Source organism: Neoarius graeffei, chromosome 5, assembly GCF_027579695.1.
Source record: "Neoarius graeffei isolate fNeoGra1 chromosome 5, fNeoGra1.pri, whole genome shotgun sequence".
Lineage (NCBI taxonomy): Eukaryota > Metazoa > Chordata > Actinopteri > Siluriformes > Ariidae > Neoarius > Neoarius graeffei.
Genome location: NC_083573.1, coordinates 62,905,876 through 62,927,635, shown reverse-complemented (window position 1 = coordinate 62,927,635; position 21,760 = coordinate 62,905,876). Strand labels below are relative to the sequence as shown.

The window sequence follows — 21,760 nt, the reverse complement described above, 5'->3', positions numbered from 1 at the left end:
TTATTATTCACCAATATTCACTTCGCCTTCTGCAGATAATTGCTAAATAACAGCGTGCCCCATCACATTTTATTTCTTCCTTTACAGCTATGTACTGTATAAATAAACTTCAGCCGAGAGTCTCAGGCGTGCAGAATGCTCTTTATATTTAAAGGCAAGAGAAAACAACTACTGTTTCAAACTAGCAAACAAACAAAACCCCTAAACATTACAATTAGGGCTGTCAATCAATTAAAATATTTAATCACAAATTAATCGCACATATTTTATCTGTTCTAAATCTACTTTAAAAGGATATTTTTCCAAGTTCTTCGGGAGTGAGAGTGGACAAATCTGCTTGCTTTATGCAAATTCATGCCGCCAGGTCAGGAAGGATAAGGCTGGACACAGCAATAATCATTTTTATGGGTATTTTATTCCCTCCGTTGCATTTAAAAAATAAAGCAGCATTAAAGCGAGACGGCCTTTCGATTTCATAAAACCAGTGGAATTTAGTTCCCTCTGAAATTTGGTCATTGTGATATGTTTACTTCTGCAATACCTCACAAAATATCAGGCCATTCTGTGGCTGGGAAGTTATTTCATATGAGGGGATTCCCGAGCAAATAATGTGCATGAAATCGCTTGCTTTGCGCAGTCAAGCAGACGGAGGAAGTCCGTGCGCGCATGCGCAGGTTTACCTTGACTGTACATTATTTTGTCGCTAAACAAACAGCTGATCACACCGAGGTGCTCGCTGAGCGCCGATATTTATTAGTTTGATCCTGCATTTTTCTTCTTGCTTTCTGTTACTGTAGTCAGTCTTCCACGTTTACATTCGCACACTCACGTCCTTCATTGTTTCTCTCCTGTTTCAAATTTGTATCCCACAATGCCTTGAGGGAACGGGGAAAGCCCACCACGTCATGCATGATGTAGTATCTTGAATTGGGTCACGGTGAAGCAGGAAAAAATAGCGGAGAATTTAGGGCCACGTGACCCTAAATTCATTAATTGTTCCATTTTAAAAAGCCTTATAAAATTGGAAGTCTGTGATTTGAATTCAGTAGCTTTCGGTCCACTAAACAAAAATAATCGGGTGCCGGGGAAAATTATTTTTATGACCTACACTTGAAAAATCTGAAAGGCGGTCCACGTTTAACTTTAGAATTTTGAGGGTTTAGCACAATTCAGTTTGAACAAAACAATATACTTTTTCCCCTCGAGTTCTGTCCTTAACTTCCAGCCTCAAGCTATGTAATAAAATAAACTAAACAAATGAGGTGATGTGGACTCGGGGCAACAGTCATGGCTATCTTCAAATAAAGAAAATAAAAATGCAAAACCCAAATAAATACATTTGTTAAGCCATACACCTCATGAACATGTTTTCCAGTAAAATGCAAAATGATTCACTGGTAAATATCTAGTCCATTTATATGGAATCAATTTTGTGCCAAAATGTTCATACAATACTTTTGAAATATCAAACAAAAACGATAAATCAAAATTAAAAAAAATTTTTTTTTAAAGTCAATTTTTTTTTAGAGGGGCGGCACGGTGGTGTAGTGGTTAGCACTGTCGCCTCACAGCAAGAAGGTCCTGGGTTCGAGCCCCGTGGCCGGCGAGGGCCTTTCTGTGTGGAGTTTGCATGTTCTCCCCGTGTCCGCGTGGGTTTCCTCCGGGTGCTCCGGTTTCCCCCACAGTCCAAAGACATGCAGGTTAGGTTAACTGTTGACTCTAAATTGACCGTAGGTGTGAATGTGAGTGTGAATGGTTGTCTGTGTCTATGTGTCAGCCCTGTGATGACCTGGCGACTTGTCCAGGGTGTACCCCGCCTTTCGCCCGTAGTCAGCTGGGATAGGCTCCAGCTTGCCTGCGACCCTGTAGAACAGGATAAAGCAGCTAGAGATAATGAGATGAATGAGAATTTTTTTAGACTGGCAAACAAATTATTCGTGTAATCGTGCAAAATATCAGTCTATTACTCTTCAGAAACCTTTTATTTTTGTTCCGCGTCTTTCTCAGTTTTGTTTGACGTAATTTATTTTGGTTGCGATTCCAGCTTTCTCGTTTGCGCTCCCTGACTTTTTGCTTGCAGTTTTGGCACAAACTTCACGTGTGGGCGGGCTGTCCAGGAGTGCATTCCCATTGGCTAACTTGTGTTTGATTGACAGCTACGCTCAGCCATTCCCCCGGAGGCTGTTGCGGCCATTTCCTACTTGGATTCTGGCGGGCTGTTTGACAAGTGACCGATCCATTGACGGTAAACAAGGATTGAGTGGACTTCAGTGGCGACTATGATATTGAATTAATTCAACAAAGTGTAAGTGCGGGACAAATGTGCTGTATGTGTTGCAGTAGTGCACATTATGCAGGTGTTTCGTGGCAAGTCAAATGTTAGCCTTAGCTCCACTACCCAATATAATAGCTGTCTTGCTAACGTTAAACACGCCTGCATAATGTGCACTACTGCAACACATACAGCACATTTGTCCTGTACTTACACTTTGTTGAATTAATTCAATATCATAGTCGCCACTGAAGTCCACTCGATCCTTGTTTACCGTCAATGGATCGCTCACTCGTCAAACAGTCCGCCAGAATCCAAGTAGGGAACGGCTGAGCGTAGCTGTCAGTCAAACACAAGTTAGCCAATGGGAATGCACTCCTGGACAGCCCACCCACACGTGAAGTTTGTGCCAAAACTGCAAGCAAAAAGTCAGGGAGCGCAAACGAGAAAGCTGGAATCGCAACCAAAATAAATGACGTCAAGCAAAACTGAGAAAGACGCGGAACAAAAATAAAAGGTTTCTGAAGAGTAATAGACTGATATTTTGCATGATTACACGAATAATTTGTTTGCCAGTCTAAAAAAAATTGACTATTTTTTTATTTTGATTTATCGTTTTTGTTTGATATTTCAAAAGTATTGTATGAACATTTTGGCACAAAATTGATTCCATACATTTCATGAGCAAAAACTGCATTTTTAAACACTTGTACATCGCTCACAAATTTCTCAGAATAAAACAAACTCTCACTCCAGCATGCAGCCTATGCGTTTACACACACACACACACACACACACCTGGACCTTAACACGTCTTCTTTTCTCCCCTCTGGAGCATCAAAACCATATAAAAATGACATGTTTTATGTAAACACTCAGAATGCAACAATCTAAGTTGACTTTGTACATAAGTGCACTTTATCACAACTTACTCTCTACATCACTCGCTTGCGCAATGTCACTTCCTGATTTTCCAAACTACAGGGGAGGGGCCACAGAAGGTGCATGCATTAATCACGCATCAAAAAGTGAGTGGCGTTAAAAGGAATTTGCATTAACGTGTTATCGCGTTAATTTCAAGAGCCCTAACCAGAAACAATTGTTGCATGCGTTCATTTCGTGCGTTCTATTCACGTCACAAAACTGGAAAGACAAAAACTACACCCTGCGTTCTATGAACGATACATACCTTGCACTGTTTTGCCAAGATAATCTCCTCTCCTCTCTTTTGTGATAACAGACTGATAAACCTTCCCAGTAGTCAGGTTGTTGTCTTTGGTTAGCCGGATATCCAGAAAGCGTTCATAGTTTCCCAAATCCAGATCAACTTCACCACCATCATCCAACACAAACACTTCACCTGAAAGACAACGACATTGTGTGTGTGTGTGTGTGTGTGTGTGTGTGAGAGAGAGAGAGAGAGAACACTCGACTCAACTGCATGCAGGTAAACTCACCGTGCTCGTAGGGAGAGAATGTGCCTGCGTCAATATTAATGTAAGGATCGATCTTGATAGCCGTGACATGGAGGCCGCAGGATTTGAGGATTGTTCCCACACTGCTGGCAATAATGCCTTTACCAATTCCAGATATAACACCACCAGTGACCAAGATGTACTTCATATTTAGGACAAGACCTGGACAAAAGCAAAGCAGTTAGTTGATTTCACATACGACTTGTCGAACTTCGTCTGTATGTGTAATGACAAACAGCGGTGCACGACGCCATCTTTAAAACCCTGTGATTTTATTGTATCGGTTTATTTTAATAAATATATTAGAAATTCTCAAATCAGGTTGAGGCTGTTTTGTGTTTAAGCTGTCAGGTTTTTGCAGGCCACGGCATATTTTGCATACCAAAAGCAGGTTCTTACACATCAGAGGAAGCACTCGTCTACCGAGAGAAGTGGGGTTTGTGATTTTATTTTCATTTTGTTACAGTGGTGGAAATCACAACACTATCAAAGTATTTTTGCACGAAAATGAACATTTGCACACAAATGCACAATGCCACTTTGTCTTGTTTATTGTACTTAGATAGCTACATACTTTACAAGCTATATACCGTAGATACAGTAGTAGCGCTGACGCAGAGCGGCAGCTTCTCCAGTAGCTCCGTCCGTATCGCCTTTCTTTGACTTTAGCGGGTTTTTTTGTTGTTTTTTTTAGTTTTTCCTGGTGTGTATTTATATTCCCTTTCTTTTAGTCTTTCTGGTGTGTATTTATATTCTATAGATATTTCTGGTGTCAACATGCGGCGCAGCGGAGATTTTCGTGGTTATACTCGGGAACAACTGCTCGCCCTACAACCGAGGGGACACGAGGGCATTGTCCATTCTATACCTGCGGAACTGAGGAGGTGGTACCGGGGTTGCAGAGCCAGGGCCAAGCGCAAGGCTAAGAAGACGGAGGAGTGGTGGAGGTGCAAACCCTCGGTTCCGTCTGTGCTTATGGGGAATGTGAGCTCGCTAACCAACAAAACTGATGAGCTGGCAGGACTGGTGAAAACCCAGAGGCTCTACAGGGAGTGTAGTTTGTTGTGTCATGGAGACGTGGCTTAACAGCGACACACCGGACTTTAACCTGGATTCACTACAGTGAGAACGGACAAGGACGCGAAGCTGAGCGGCGATCGCAAAGGTGGGGGATTCGCACTGTTTATTAACACCAGATGGTGCAACCCGGGACACGTAAACGTTAAGGTGATCATCTGCTGCCGGGACATTGAACTGTTAGCGGTGAGTCTCCGACCGTATTACATACCTCGGGAGTTTACACACGCCATTTTCACCCATGTTTACATTCCTCTGCGTGTGGACGCGCAGGCGGCGTGTGACGTCATTCACTCCACCATAGCAGCGCCACAGACACAACATCCCGAGGCTTTCTTCCCGATCTCTGGGGATTTTAACCATGTCACTCTGGACTCCGCTCTCCCTGCCTTTCATTCATTTATGGACTGTCCCACAGACCTATTGTATGCCAATGTAAGGGCAATCCCTTACATTGGCAATCCCACTACCACCGCTGGGGAGATCTGACCATAATCTGGTTCTCCTACAGCCTCAGTACAAACCAATGGTTCTGAGGCAGCCCACCACCATGCGTTCATTCAGGGCCTGGTCTCCCGAGGCAGAGGAAACTCTTAAGGACTGCTTCGAGACGACCGACTGGAAATGTACTGTTAGACCCGCATGGGGAGGACACTGAGGAGGTGATACACTGCATAACAGACTACTTGAACTTTTGCAGGGATGTTGTTGTTCCCACAAAAACTGTACGCTGCTTTCCAAACAACAAGCCCTGGATTACTAGTGAAGTTAAGGGCCTCCTCAACCAAAAGAAGAGGGCGTTCAAAGACGGAGACAGGTCAGAGCTGAAGCGTGTACAGGGGGAACTCAAAGTCCGGCTAAAAGAGGCCAAGGAGTCATACAGGAAAAAGGTGGAACAGAAGCTGCAAGAAAACAACATGAAGGAGGTCTGGGATGGGATGAAAACCATCACAGGCTACAAGAAGAACAGCGGCAGCTCAGCAGATGGGGGCATGGACAGGGCAAACCAGTTTAACCACTTCAACAGGTTTGATTGTCCTGCTCCTGCAGCCCCCTCCTCCCACAGCAGTTGTCACCTCGTCACTGTCACCATCACCGGCAGATCAGCCCTCACACCCACCACCAACATCAGCATTAGAGCCATCAACACCTCCTGCAGACGGAATACACATCCACTCCCCCAGTCCCCCCATCTTCACCGCAGACCAAGTCAGGAGAGAGCTGAGGAGACTCCACCCCAGGAAGGCAGCAGGCCCAAACAAGGTGTGTCCCAGGACGCTGAGGGCCTGCACTGCCCAACTGGGAGAGCCCCTCCAACACGTCTTTAACCTGAGCCTTCGCCTCGGGAGGGTTCCTGTCATGTGGAAGAAGTCGTGCCTCATTCCAGTTCCTAAGAAAACACATCCAAAGGAACTGAATGACTACAGGCCGGTCACCTTGACATCACACGTAATGAAGACCATGGAGCGACTGCTGCTGAACTTCCTCAGACCCCAGGTCCACCATGCTGAGGACCCACTGCAGTTCGCGTACCAGGAGAAGGTGGGAGTGGATGACGCCATCCTCTATCTTCTGCACAGGACTCACTCTCATCTGGACAAGGGGAGCGGCGCAGTGAGGATCATGTTTTTTTTACTTCTCCAGCGCCTTTAACACCATCCAGCCCCTTCTACTGAGAGATAAGCTGCAGGAGATGGAGGTGGACACACATCTGGTCTCCTGGATCACAGACTACCTCACCGGGAGACCACAACACGTCAGGATCAGGGATGGCATTTTTGACACAGTGATCAGCAGCAAGGGAGCACCACAGGGGACTGTGCTCTCTCCAGTTCTGTTCACTCTCTCTACACATCAGACCTCAAATACAACTCGGAGTCTTGCCACATGCAGAAGTTCTTGGACGATACTGGGTCATTCCGTGTGAAATCATCAGGTGCCTCCCAGGTCACCGACTCGGATTCTCATGATTTTTTTTTTTTTTTGCAAGTACCCACATATGTCTGATGAACACATGCAAAATATTTCTGCTTAATTCCAAGTAGTTTTTTGGATATAATTTTTTTAATCAGGGTACCCACAATCCTATTTTTCACTCGCAAATGCATTTTGAGCTTTTTTTCATTTTTAAAAGGCATTATCTCAGCTAAAAATGCAGATATAAAGCTCAAATTTGGAATAAACCCTATTTGGGCACCCCAGATACAGTAGTAAATTTCAAAAATGGGATACAGAGCTAATTCTTCATTCTGTAGCATCACAAATATGGCAGTTTGTCCATTCTCGCAAAAAATTACAAAATTTCAAAGAGCTGTACTAAAGAAGGGATTCAATGGATAATCTTCATATTGTAGAATACACATATCTGGGGTACTAGTTATATGTCTGGAAAACATTGTGCTCATAACTTGAAGGGTTTTTGAATTATTGACTCTTGAAAATCGAACATGATCGTAGGATGTCAAAAATAGGCCTCCAGTCTCTTTATGATTTGACCATGTGGGCAAGTGCTCAGCCACTTCATAATTTTTTTGTGGAGAGCATATTGATATACCAACTTTATGTCAAAATTTTTTTATCTAGCTCAAATGCCTTCATAGTGAAAAAAATTTGCAAAGTAGGGTACCGTAACATGGCGCGAACCAATTTTGAACCTGTATTTGCATATTCAGAAAGCAATATATCAGCTCTGAATGGAAGCATAAAGCTCAAATTTGGTATTTACAATATTTGGCACCCCAAAATAATGGATCAACTTTGAAAGACAGATTACTGAGTTTATTTTTTCTTTCATGGCATCATAAATTTAGCAATTCAGTCATCATCGCAATATTCAATTGATATTATAGAAACAATATGCCTGGTAAAAAGAAAGGGTTTTTATTCTACAATTAGCATAAAATAAACATTAATAACCATCTGTGGTTGGTAGAAGAGAGCAACTGGACTTGCTTGAATATTCTTGAAAACGTTTCGTCTCTCATCTGAAGGCTTCCTCAGTTCTGTCTGACTAAGGGAGTATCAGGTATTTATCCTCTCATGGATCATCATCAGAATCCGAATCAGAATGCTGATGGCTGCATAGTGGGTGGCTGATAAAAGATGTCATAGGCTACATCCACACGACAACGGCAACGAGATGTTATTTAAAAAAAATATCGCGTCCAAATGGGCAATGATCAGTAAAATATCAGGTCCATATGGCAACGCAACGCTTGCTGAAAACGATACAATACACATGCCACACCTCTAGGGGCGCTGTAAGACGGTCCCTTCGGAGACACCAGAACAATAGAAGAAGTACGGACGCATGCGCATAAACTATTATGCGCGAGACTTCATATTAGTCACAAAGTCAGAAAAATCTGTTTGTAAAATTACATTATAATGACCAAATACAATGAAAAGTATTTTTCCAGTCTCACCTGTGAAAGGTAATCCCATGTGATCTTGTTTGGACGGTAAACCTGTTGGTACAGTTAAACGCAGTACATGAATGAGGCATCTTTATTCTCCGCTTTGACCCATCCAATATGGCGGCGAGGATGACGTATGATTCTACGCGGAAGGTGGCGTCTTTAATGGTCCGGAATAAATTGAATGCTACACGCTGATGGATTAATTTGTTGTTCTACGCCCTTTTTGAGGAATGTATTGTAGGACTTAAACCAACATCTGAAGAGGTGAGATCGCTCCTTTTTTTCCCTATTTTTGCTGGCGGGATTGACTCTGCTGTAAGGGCTATTCTCTCTCTCTCTCTCTCTCACTTTGCACCATTACACAATAAATATTCACAGTGAAAATATTTTGTAAGCGCGTTTCATGAACCAAGTTATAGGATTTGTTGAGAACTCGCATCGAGTTCGTTACACTTCTACCCGGCGTGAAGCACTCACTGTCATGTGGTTGTGATGTCATCGTAAACAAATCCGTTCTACTCATCCAGACGACTTCGCAACGGCAACGTTGCCAGATCTTTCCACTCTGGAACCCGTTCTCAAAAGATTGCGTTTTGGGGTACCCAAAACGCCGGTGCTGTGTGGACGCTAGGCCGAAACGATAAACAATTGTATCGGATTCACCTGAATCCGTTGCCGTGTGGACAGGGCCATAGACACCCACCTCTGTTCAGTGATGGTCGTTCCAGGTTGACAAAAAAAGAACGATCCTCTCTGGCTGTCTGCCAGTTTTCTGGAAGTCCTCTCATACTCCCGCACCAGTCGAAGGGATCTCATCCCACAGTGCGTAGAAACATATCTGTGAAGATACTCAGTCATCCAGGTACATAGTAATCTGTGGTTGGTAGAAGAGATCATCTATGATGATCCATGAGAGGATAAATACTTGATACTCCCTATTAGTCAGACAGAACTGAGGAAGCCTTCAGATGAGAAGCGAAACGTCTTCAAGAATCTTCAAGCAAGTCCAGTTGCTCTCTTCTACCAACCACAGATTACTATGTACCTGGATGACTGAGTATCTTCACAGATATATTAATAACCATCAGATTTACTTTGTATAATTACAAAAAACAGCAGAAATACAAAAGTTTTTAACAGTACTTAAAATTCTTCAGCTTCAAATCCATATCCAAAGCACTGATCAAAATATATATTAGTTCTATACCTATAGATGTGTATTATATATACACATGTACATGTATATCATGCGTCTAATGGGAAGATTTTTCCAAGAATTTCACAGTAGTTTTCAACTTTTGAATTTCAGGAAAATATCTTTAACTTTTTTTAAGTCTGTTTCAGCAAGCTTGTATCGCCTGCCACTAGCGTCAGCTATCAGTGGTGCTTCTACAGGGCACATAATATGCTGGAATTCTTACAGCTGAGGGAATGTACAACTGGGCAGCCTTTTTCACTTGACGAGCGCTTCAGCTCGACAAAGAAGGTGGCAGGTACTCGATCACATCACTCCTTCATACCCCGATCTGCTAATAAAATGGAAATGAGGAGAGTATCTGGAGATGATATGTACACTTCAGTTTACATAGCGTCAGAAATTGAACAGTCAACCAGCCAGCAGACACAAGATCAGCCTGCCACTCTGCCTGTTGATGTTAATCTTTACCAACCTGGAAGATACATTGCTTGTATTTATGATAATAGTTGGTATGTAGGAAACATCATGCAAAGGAATGATGATGAACAGGATGTTTATGTTAACTTTATGAAAGAACACAGAGGAAACAAATGTTCTTGGCCTCCAGAAAACCAAAAGGACGAGTGCTGGGTGCCATTTCAGCATATTATGTGCCCTGTAGAAGCACCACTGATAGCTGACGCTAGTGGCAGGCGTTGCAAGCTTGCTGAAACAGACTTAAAAAAAAAGTTAAAGATATTTTCCTGAAATTCAAAAGTTGAAAACTACTGTGAAATTCTTGGAAAAATCTTCCCATTAGACACATGATATACATGTACATGTGTATATAATACATATATAGGTATAGAAATTATGCTTTGGATATGGATTTGAAGCTGAAGAATTTTAAGTACTGTTAAAAACTTTATTTCTGCTGTTTTTTGTAATTATACAAAGTAAATCTGACGATGGTTATTAAATGTTTATTTTATGCTAATTGTAGAATAAAAACCCTTTCTTTTTACCAGGCATATTGTTTCTATAATATCAATTGAATATTGCGATGATGACTGAATTGCTAAATTTATGATGTTACGAAAGAAAAAATAAGCTCAGTAATCTGTCTTTCAAAGTTGATCCATTATTTTGGGGTGCCAAATATTGTAAATACCAAATTTGAGCTTTATGCTTCCATTCAGAGCTGATATATTGCTTTCTGAATATGCAAATACAGGTTCAAAATTGGTTTGCGCCATGTTACGGTACCCTACCTTGCAAATTTTTTTCACTATGAAGGCATTTGAGCTAGATAAAAAAAAATTGACAAAGTTGGTATATCAGTATGCTCTCCACAAAAAAATTATGAAGTGGCTGAGCACTTGCCCACATGGTCAAATCAAAGAGACTGGAGGCCTATTTTTGACATTCTACGATCATGTTCGATTTTCAAGAGTCAATAATTCAAAAACCCTTCAAGTTATGAGCACAATGTTTTACAGACATATAACTAGTACCCCAGATATGTGTATTCTACAATATGAAGATTATCCATTGAATCCCTTCTTTAGTACAGCTCTTTAAAATTTTGTAATTTTTTGCGAGAATGGACAAACTGCCATTTTTGTGATGCTACAGAATGAAAAATTAGCTCTGTATCCCATTTTTGAAATTTACTGCTGTATCTGGGGTGCCCAAATAGGGTGTATTCCAAATTTGAGCTTTATATCTGCATTTTTAGCTGAGATAATGCCTTTTAAAAATGAAAAAAAGCTCAAAATGAGTTTGCGAGTGTAAAATAGGATTGTGGGTACCCTGATTTAAAAAATTATATCCAAAAAACTACTTGGAATTAAGCAGAAATATTTTGCATGTGTTCATCAGACATATGTGGGTACTTGTAAAAAAAAAAAAAAAATCATGAGAATCCGAGTCAGTGACCCGGGAAGATTTTGGAAAATCTGATGATTTCATATGGAATGACCCTACTGCGATTGCGGGATGTGTTTATGATGGACAGGAGGAGGAGTACAGGAGCCTGATACAGGATTTTGTGTTGTGGTGTAAATCCAACCACCTGCAGCTGAACGTTGGCAAAACAAAAGAAATGCTCGTGGACTTTACAAGGTCCAGGCCGACTCTGCAGCCGATCTCTATTGAGGGGGTCGATGTGGAGATGGTCAAGACCTACAAATACCTGGGTGTACATCTGGACGACAAGCTGGACTGGACAGTGAACACTGACACCCTCTACAGGAAGGGTCAGAGCAGACTCTACTTCCTGAGGAGGCTCGGGTCCTTCAGGATCTGCCGAAAACTGCTGCTGATGTTCTACCAGTCTGTGGTAGCCAGTGTCCTCTTCTGTGCTGTAATGTGTTGGGGAGGCAGCATTAAGAAGAGAGACACTGGACGGCTCGACAGGCTGGTGAGGAAAGCTGGCTCTGTGCTGGGAACTGAGCTGGAGTCCCTTACATCAGTGGCAGAGCGAAGGGCCCTGAGCAAAGTGCTCTCAATCATGGACAATGTTCACCACCCTCTGCACGGCGCCATCATGAGGCAGAGGAGCTCGTTCAGTGGCAGACTGTTGTCTCTGCCCTGCACCACGGACAGATTCAGGAAGTCTTTTGTCCCTCAGGCCATTAGTCTGTTCAACTCCTCCTGGCTCAGCAAAAAATAAGACTGTGACTGTGCTGTACTCAGGAATAGCCAAGGCCAATTTATGCTGACAACACAGTCCTCGCAGATGGCGTCTGCGTAGCCCCTTCGCAGATGCTCTGCACGCACCTCCCAAAAATTGTGACCACCGCAGAAGCCTCGCAGACAGCGTCGCAGACAAGAGGTCTCTCTACATCCGCTGTACACGCACTTCCGCTTCCCTACTTTCCCGGTTTGGTTTGTTTTCACGACCGCCATTTTTAAAAACACGAGCGAAGATGGAGCAGCACGAAGAGCGGTTGATCGAGGAAGTGAGGAAGTACGGACATCTATACGACTCCAGTTCTAGTCATTATAAGTAACCGGAAGATAAACACTCCACTAACCACATCCACCAACTACTCCTAGCGATTTCGCGACTTCGCGCCCCCTTGCGTTGTGGCGGTGAATAACATCGCGCACGCCTATTACTCCCCGCTCAACGATAAATTACAACTGTCTGCGAAAAGCTATCTGCGAAAGCCTTGTCGCAAGAGCATGCAGAGGCCCTTACACTGCTCATTTCATGTCCATTGCACTTTTCTGCTGCTTACATAGATGTACATTATATGCATAGATGGGTATATACAGATAGTTGTAGATAAGCTGGTATGTTGTACTTTACCTTATTATATACTTTATTATTATTATTATATACTGTTATAATGTACCTACTTACTATTATATATACTGCTATATATACACTAACTTAATATTTATATACTAGATAATGAGATGAGATACTATCACACTATTGCATATATTATATGTACTGATATATACTTTAACTATGCCTCATCTCATCTCATCATCTGTAGCTGCTTTATCCTGTTCTACAGGGTCGCAGGCAAGCTGGAGCCTATCCCAGCTGACTACGGGCGAAAGGCGGGGTACACCCTGGACAAGTCGCCAGGTCATCACAGGGCTGACACATAGACACAGACAACCATTCACACTCACATTCACACCTACGGTCAATTTAGAGTCACCAGTTAACCTAACCTGCATGTCTTTGGACTGTGGGGGAAACCGGAGCACCCGGAGGAAACCCACGCGGACACGGGGAGAACATGCAAACTCCACACAGAAAGGCCCTCGCCGGCCACGGGGCTCGAACCCGGACCTTCTTGCTGTGAGGCGACAGCGTTAACCACTACACCACCGTGCCGCCCTTTAACTATGCCTATCATGTAATATACTATGCTTTTTATCTCCCATATATCACTAAACACACTGCACATGTATGTAACTGTCCACAAAGTATTTGCACTGCTCATTACACACTTATTTGCACTGTGACTGGTTACTGCCAACTGCACTACCTCACTACCTCCCACACTGAGAGCTGTATATTCTATTGCTCTTATTGGTAATGTTTTATTTCTTTTGGGATTTTGTATTTTAGTTTTTTATATGTATAATGCTATTTAGTTTTTGTATTGATCTTGTGCAATGCGGAAATGTTACTGGATACCTTGAATTTCCCTCTGGGATTAATAAAGTATCTATCTATCTTATTTTGTAATCTTTATTTTCTGTGTAAATGCACCATGGGGAACCAGAGGGAAACCGGATTAACATGCACTGTATACTTCTATATAGACATATTGACAATAAAGCTCTCTTGAAGCTTGAAAGTTAGTCTACTTATCAATCTTTTAAAGTTATTAGCCTCAAGCTAGTTTGACTGGTCACCTGAACTTAATCCTAATGTGCTCAGTTAGTTGAAAGATCAGATCAGAAATTAAAATCTAAAATTGAATATATTGTTTTCTATTAAATTCTAATGTAAGGAAACTCCACTGTATTGTATTCTAATCTATGGTGTTATACTTTGTTATATTCTATTCTATTGTGATGAAAATATTAGATTCTTATAGAAGATTAGAAATATTTAAAAATCTTTAGAAATATTCAATTCTGTTCTTTTACAATAAGAAAATATTCTATTCTATGCGATTTCAGAAAATCTTCCTTGCTCATATGTCTTTATGGAAAGTACATGTCCGTCACTTGAAAAAAAAACAGTCACTAATACCCCTTTCTGACCAACAAGGAACAGGTTCTTTTCTTGTTCACGCACTAAATTTGGAGCCATTGAGGGTGGGTTTCCCAGAAACCACTTAACGCTAAGAGCATCTTAACTAGGAGAGACAGTGTTCATTGTGATGCTCACGCTACCATTTAATGATGATTTTTGTGCTACGATGATTTTGAGAAATCCACCCCACAGCATTTCGACTAAAAATAAATTGTTTCAGAACCTGAAAAGCTGGTTTTTCCAGTATGAACCGTGACATCATCAGTGGGCGTGTCATTCGTTTGGAGAGGAAGCAGAGCGCAGTGATGGAGAGCGCAACGGAAAAGGATACGTGTTCAGAAAAATATGGACTGAAAACAAATATCTGCAAGAACAGAACAAAAGCTCACAGGTAATCAATGTGCACCGCCATCTTGCTGCTACTGAAGAAGTCTTCGTCATTATTTGTCACACGCACACTCAAGCACAGTGAAATTCATCCTCTGCACTTAACCCATCTGAAGCAGTGAACACACACACACACACACACACACACACACAGAGCAGTGGGCAGCTATACTACAGCGCCCGGGGAGGAGTTAGGGGTTAGGTACCTTGCTCAAGGGCACCTCAGCCCAAGGCCGCCCCATGTTAACCTAACTGCACGTCTTTGGACTGTGGGGGAAACTGGAGCACCCAAAGGAAACCCACGCAGACACGGGGAGAACATACAAACTCCACACAGAAAGGCCCCCCGTCAGCCACTGGGCTTGAACCCAGAACCTTCTTGCTGTGAGACGACAGTGTTAACCACTACACCTCCGTGCCGCAGTTTGCAACGCCCCCCGTTCATGACGCGTCCTTGATTGCAACGGTTCAAAAAAAACTGGTCAGCATGTGGCACCAAGGTTCAAGAAGTCCTGAACGGAACCGGTTCAGGAACCTGTTCCCTGTTGGTCACAAAAGGGTAATAGTATGTCATAATGAGAATGCATCTCTTAATTATGACTGATTATTTCATAAGTGAGAACATTTTCTAGAAAGTTATAACTGAGTAAGTCAGTATTATGAGAAACCATCCATCCACTATCTGTAGCCGTTGATCCTGTTCTACAGGGTCGCGGACAAGCTGGAGCCTATCCCAGCTGACTATGGGTGAGAGGCGGGGTACACCCTGGACAAGCAGGACTGATTCACACCTACGGTCAATTTAGGCCCACCAATTAGCATGTCTTTGGACTGTGAGGGAAACCCATGCAAACTCCACACAGAAAGGCCCTCGCTGTTAAGGCCAATTTATGCTGACAACCCAGTCCTCGCACACGGTGTCGCAGACAGTGTCTGCGTAGCCCCCCCACCTTCGCAGACGCTCTGCGCGCACCTCCCAAAAATTGTGACCACCGCAGAACCCTCGCAGACAGCGTCGCAGACAAGAGGGCTCTGATTGGTCCACTCTACATCCGCTGTACACGCACTTCCGCTTCCCTACTTTCCCGATTTGGTTTGTTTTCACGACCGGCATTTTTAAAAACATGAGCGAAGATGGAGCAGCACGAAGAGCGGTTGATTGAGGAAGTGAGGAAGTACGGACATCTATACGACTCCAGTTCTAGTCATTATAAGTAACCGGAGGATAAACACTCCACTAACCACACCCACCAACTACTCCTAGCGACTTCGTGCCCCCTTGCATTGTGGCGGTGAATAACATCGCGCACGCCTATTACTCCCCGCTCAACGATAAATTACAACTGTCTGCGAAAAGCTATCTGCGAAAGCCTTGTCGCAAGAGCATGCAGAGGCCCTTAGCCACTGGGCTCGAACCCAGGACCTTCTTGCTGTGAGGTGACAGTGCTAACCACTACACCACCCTGATTATGAGAAACCTTCATATTACTATGGAGGCATCTCGATAAGTAAACGATTACGGCTCTTCAACGAACATGCAAATTTCATCTATTACGTCATCAGGTGACTTTTTAAAGCGTGTATTACTTTCCCCTGAAGAGCTGCCAGGGCTGTATCATAACTTTACACAAGATAAACTCCAGCTATTCCCATTTCCATCTTCTACAGGACTTTCAAACAGCATGTATCCTGAGATCAGCTTTATCAGCCCACCAGCTGAGTTCCTGGCTCTGCCCCGGTTCACTGCTGCTGCTGTGCTGTCAGCGGCTGCTTCACAAAACCAGCGCAATATTCTCCTTCACTCATTACATAACACTGCAGCTCCTCTAACCGCGCAACACCGCAGGCCTTAGCATTCTCTTACCTTACAGCCGACCAAATGCGTATCTGTACTGTATATAAAGTGTGTGTGTGTGTGTGAAGTGCTCTCTGCGCGCAGCCGGTCATCACACACTCCTGCAAAATAATACGGCACGTGCGTTGTAATCCGAGAAAACACACCCATACAAACACATCCCTAAACACAGAGATCGGCTGCGCTCAGCTCTCACTGCCTATCCACAGTGTTTACAGATCAGCAGTCAAAATTAACTTCCGGTCCAGCCTCGGCATCTGAGGTCTGCTTGTTGCCGAGTGCCGTTCACCCGGTACAGCCTCATGATCCAAGAGCAGAAAATAAACATTAACCTCTGTATGGGAGGAGGGGTTTGGCATTTTGTTTTTCGTACAATGTAACTTCTGAAGTCAGTTTTTATAAACATATCGTTTCCTGTTTTTTATTTAATCTAATACAGGGCTTTTCAAAGTGTGGGGCGCGCCTCCCCTAGGGGGCGCCAGAGTGCTTCGGCCGGGGGGGGGGGCGCAACTTCAGCTAGCCTTTACCAGAGACAAAATGGATCTCCAGTGTCTTAAAACGTATTATTCCAACGCTCGGCCTGATTTGATTTCTGACATTCTCTTACTGATGAACAGCCTACATTTGAGTGGTTGTGATGTGTCCCTCTTGTGGGTTCCAGCCCACATAGGAATTAGTGGGAATGAGGTGGCTGATAAGCTGGCAAGGGAATATTTAAGTATTAACGATATTACGTTGGCAGTTGGTCCAGGAAGGACCGAACTGAGGAGCCAGCTTATGGGAAATATTTTCCAGACATGGCAAGCTGAATGGGACAAAGATTTAAAGGGGAGACACCTGTACTCTATTCAGCCTTCAGTAAACACACTCTGTACACTATCAGGGGGTAGGTCTCAGCAGGTGGTCCTGACTCGTCTCAGACTAGGGCATTGTGCCTTAAACTCTATGTTACATCTGATCCATAAACACAGTGACGGTCTATGTGAAGTATGCAGAGTCCCTGAGACAGTTCCCCATGTTTTATTAGAGTGTGTGCTATACTGTGAATTTAGGCGTATATTGGTCATTGAATTATCTCAGCTTGGTGTTACTACTGTATCCCTTAACTCTCTGCTTCAGCTAAAGGATTCGAAAGTCACTTCAAGTCTAGTTAGATTTCTAAAAGCATCTGGAGTATACACTAGAGACTGAATGAACTTGCAACGACGTGTAATATCCTGTAGGCGGCGGTAATACACCGGATGGTGTCTAACCCGCCAGTATTTCCTGAAGAAGAAGAAGAAGAAGACAAAATGGATCGATTTTCAGTACCTAAAGCTACAGTGAGTGAGGAGACAGAGTCTGGGCCAAGCAAAAAAAAGAAGGAAATATGACCACGATTATTTAAAGTTTGGGTTTTCATGGACTGGATCTGAAGATGCTCCACTGCCACAGTGTGTCGTCCATAGACATATAAACATAGACGCCGCCTTCTGCGTAGAATCATACATCATCCTCGCCGCCATATTGGATGTGGCAAAGTACTGACGTCACCCGAAACCGGAAGTAAACAGACCCTGCGCCATTTTGGAAGACCAACAAACTCGTGATTAAAGGGAAATAACCATAGATATACATAGAAGACGGTGGTGTAGTGGTTAGCACTGTCGCCTCACAGCAAGAAGGTCTGGGTTCGAGCCCCGTGGCTGGCGAGGGCCTTTCTGTGCGGAGTTTGCATGTTCTCCCCGTGTCCACGTGGGTTTCCTCCGGGTGCTCCGGTTTCCCCCACAGTCCAAAGACATGCAGGTTAGGTTAACTGGTGACTCTAAATTGAGCGTAGGTGTGAATGTGAGTGTGAATGGTTGTCTGTGTCTATGTGTCAGCCCTGTGATGACCTGGCGACTTGTCCAGGGTGTACCCCGCCTTTTGCCCATAGTCAGCTGGGATAGGCTCCAGCTTGCCTGCGACCCTGTAGAACAGGATAAAGCGGCTACAGATAATGAGATGAGATGAGATACATAAAAGACTAGATGCCTCACCACGTATTCCAGGACGTCCGCACAGGGCGGCCGTCTTACCACAGGCAAGCTTTTCCACAGAATTTGCGGTACACTGAGGTAAGACCATTGAGATGCTTAAATGTTTATACTCTTATCTCGCTGAAATTTTGACGTATATACAAATGGTTTGATTTCTTAAAACATTATTAATGTGGTTGTAATTCTGGGTGCTTGAACATGCTAAAATCGTACCTTTTCTCTTCAAAAACGACTTACTGCAGCTTTGTCAAAGTTGTGTTTCATGCTAGGCTAGCTCGTAGCACCAAGTAATTTTACATGGAAGGTCATGAGATAATATTTTCAGTAACTGAAGTTGCACTTGCACATGGTTTTCATTTTCGGGTTGGTTAATTTAAAACAACTTGCATTATGATTTCTAGAGGAAATTAAATTTGACGAGATGCCAGACTTCTGCGCGGCTTTCGGTTGCTCGAACCGGCGATGTCTGGAAAGTAGGGCACGCGGGATCACCTTTCACCAGTAAGATAATACATCATTTTTTTAAGGATAATCGGTAGCGTTATTTACTTAGTGAAATAATGTCCAATACAGTTCCTGATATGAGCAGCCGGGCTAGGACAACAGTATCATACTGTATTGTTACATTTGGGTGTGAGGTTGTAAGTGAGTAAGCTGTTTATTTAACTTTAGCTTCCCCTACGGCCCTATCACATGTAAAAATATTTTCACTAAAAATTGGAAATAAATTGTATGGTTATTTGTCCTAAGGCCGCAGTTATCCATAAGTATGCAGTGTTGGGCTTCTCACAGCATAGGAATTTCAGCATGTATTTTTTTTTAAACATAAAATGATTATTCATCATTAATATCATAAATACATACTTCCGTTTGTTTGTTTTTTATATAACAAACCAAACCGTTTGAATATCGATTGAAATTTGAGGAAGTTACGGTCATCTGAAAAGTACATATCGCTACCAACACAATGTAATGGGTAAGCCAGCTGTCTGAGGTAAGATGGCCGCCATGTGCGGACGTTCGACTTCGTTGACGGGCAACGGGGACGAGGCATCTAGTCTTCTATGTATATCTATGGAAATAATGGCAGCGGTATGTGAACCCACGAGAATAAAGTGGAGTGGCAAACGACTTAAACAAACAAATCTGAGCTGTTTTATTTATGATTTATTGGCCCAACAGTAGACTTGAAAGAAACCTGTGTGAGACTTGGCAAAAAACTGTGGATCTAATGGATAAGTCTGTGCATGATCTGCGGACACTTTGAGGTAAGCAAACGCAAGAAATTCAGATTTAAAACATGCTAAATTGGCCCCAAGTTGATAACTGTATGAGGAGCAAGCCTCCCAGACTTCTACAATTTAATAATAATAATTTAGGATGGTTTGGGGCTTGCTCTCCCTCCTATTATATAAATAAAGCATAGTTGTTGTGTAGGCATATATCATAAATACATATGTATAATGGATAAATTAACCTAAATTATGGATACCTTAATAGTAACAAAAAGTATTAATTTTTCAACTGAAAAGATATATTATTAAAAGATATCAACAAGATTACCTTGGCCATAACTATGTGTAGGTTATTCTTAACAACAGCTGTAATATCACGAACCAAGCCACTAACAACATAATTGTAAGCCTGTAGCCCTTTGTAGGCTTTCAAGTCATCAGCAGTGTAGGCACTGGGTGTAAACAACAAATAGTTTACAATGTCTGGGTAGCAAACAGACGGCAGAATTGGTGTCCGGTCCTCCTTATGTATCCATTCTCCCTTGCCCCGAGTCTTATCATATGGGTCAAACCCATCAATCACAGTGAGTTTCTCCACATACCGTGCCCTTTCTGCAGCTCGTAATGTACTCACATAACCCGAATTATCATCCATCGTGTCACTTTACTCTCCCTCGTACTTTATTTTATATTGTGAGTGCATGTACTTGGTCTTCCAATATGGCGCCTAACAAAATCTCGCGGCGCGGTGACGTCATGCGGTAGCCCTCTATAGATAGTTTTCACATGACGTCACAGAGTCGGGGATTCCCTGGTGGCGGCCATCTTGGAGGGCAAGCTTACCGTATGGGTCACTGAGCACACATTGTAGCGCGTGAGTTACATTAATTTATATATTATTTACATTTATTTAAAGCTAGCAATGGTGCAAACTTGTTGTATTCACGGCTGTCGTAATAGGTCAGATGATGAAGTCAAGCGGAGCTTTTATGGAATTCCCACTGTACGGGAGCATGAAGGCGAGCAAACAAAGAAACTCAGCATACAAAGGAGAAATCTATGGCTTGCGAGGATCAACCGCAAGGATTATCAGCCTTCCAAACACAGCACAGTCTGCTCCGATCATTTTATAAGTGGTAAGTTGTTTAAATAAACAATCAATTGTGTTTAAGTTTGTTTTTGGAAACCAAAACATGTGAACAATCTCTGGAGAATGCCTAACTGGAACCGCTGAGTGTACGTTTACATTGTAATGTACACTTAATATCACTTGTTTGTCACGTTTCTATTTGAAACTTGTCACTTCACTCACGCAAGGGTCATTTTTGAAAAACATTTTAGGTCTATTCTGTAGTCCTGAGCGGTGTGCAGGCCTGCGCAAATGTGCGCAGCTTCCTGATTTAAACTGTTTTTTTCTCATCCTTATACTTCCTGTTTCATGGACTGTAACGGATTTGCTTATTTAGTAATTTTAATACAGAATTTACTTTGAAATTATAATCAGACACTCCAACGCCCCCCCTAAAAAAAAAAAACGGATCTGCGCGATTCAGACGGCATCCGCCAAAAAGCGCGCTGTGAATATATAAAGTTGTATATATCAGACAGCCTTTAAAGTTTGATGAAGGCAGTTTCAGGCTTTGGCAGCCCTGCATAGTCACTTGAAAATGCATCTTTGTCCACTTCGTAGGGGTCAATTCCCCCAATCAAGGCCAGTTTGGCTGCATACCGTGAGATGTGTATCTATATACTTCTGTTTGCTTGATTTTGCCGACATTGATCTTTATTTTAGAAAACTGACTATATAACTTCATAAATTCGTCCGAGATAACGTAGCCGGTAGTGGCGATGGTCCGTTTTGTTTGCCCCGCAAGATGGCGGCTGGGGGGCGTTCCCCAGAATGCCGTGACGTCAGTGAAAACTATCTATAGATTGGAAAAATACTTTTCATTGTATTTGGTCATTATAACGTAATTTTCCGAACAGATTTTTCTGACTTTGTGGCTAATATGAAGTCTCGCGCATAATAGCCGCTCGGTGAAACCTGTCTCCAAACAACGAAGTATTTCCTTCGTAACTACGCTGATGGTTGTTAGTTGCTCACTTTTCACAT

The 21,760-nt window shown here is 42.8% G+C and overlaps 1 protein-coding gene across 4 annotated transcripts in view; it reads right to left on the bottom strand.

The window, feature by feature from the left end:
- The window catches only part of ctps1b (CTP synthase 1b), a 40,003-nt gene extending 23,427 nt beyond the window's left edge, over positions 1-16,576 (bottom strand). Inside the window, exons 1-3 of one of the 4 annotated variants that reach the window (XM_060922208.1) lie at positions 16,404-16,576; positions 3,730-3,909; positions 3,462-3,632 (exon numbers count right to left, since the gene is read on the bottom strand). In XM_060922208.1, coding sequence (XP_060778191.1) covers positions 3,462-3,632; positions 3,730-3,895 — 337 coding nt within the window. In that variant the 5' untranslated portion in view covers positions 3,896-3,909; positions 16,404-16,576. Of the gene's footprint in view, positions 1-3,461; positions 3,633-3,729; positions 3,910-14,541; positions 15,634-16,252; positions 16,335-16,403 lie in introns of those variants that run through there. The other 3 variants (XM_060922209.1, XM_060922207.1, XM_060922206.1) reach the window with 3 other exon arrangements.
- Positions 16,577-21,760: the final 5,184 nt, after the last annotated feature.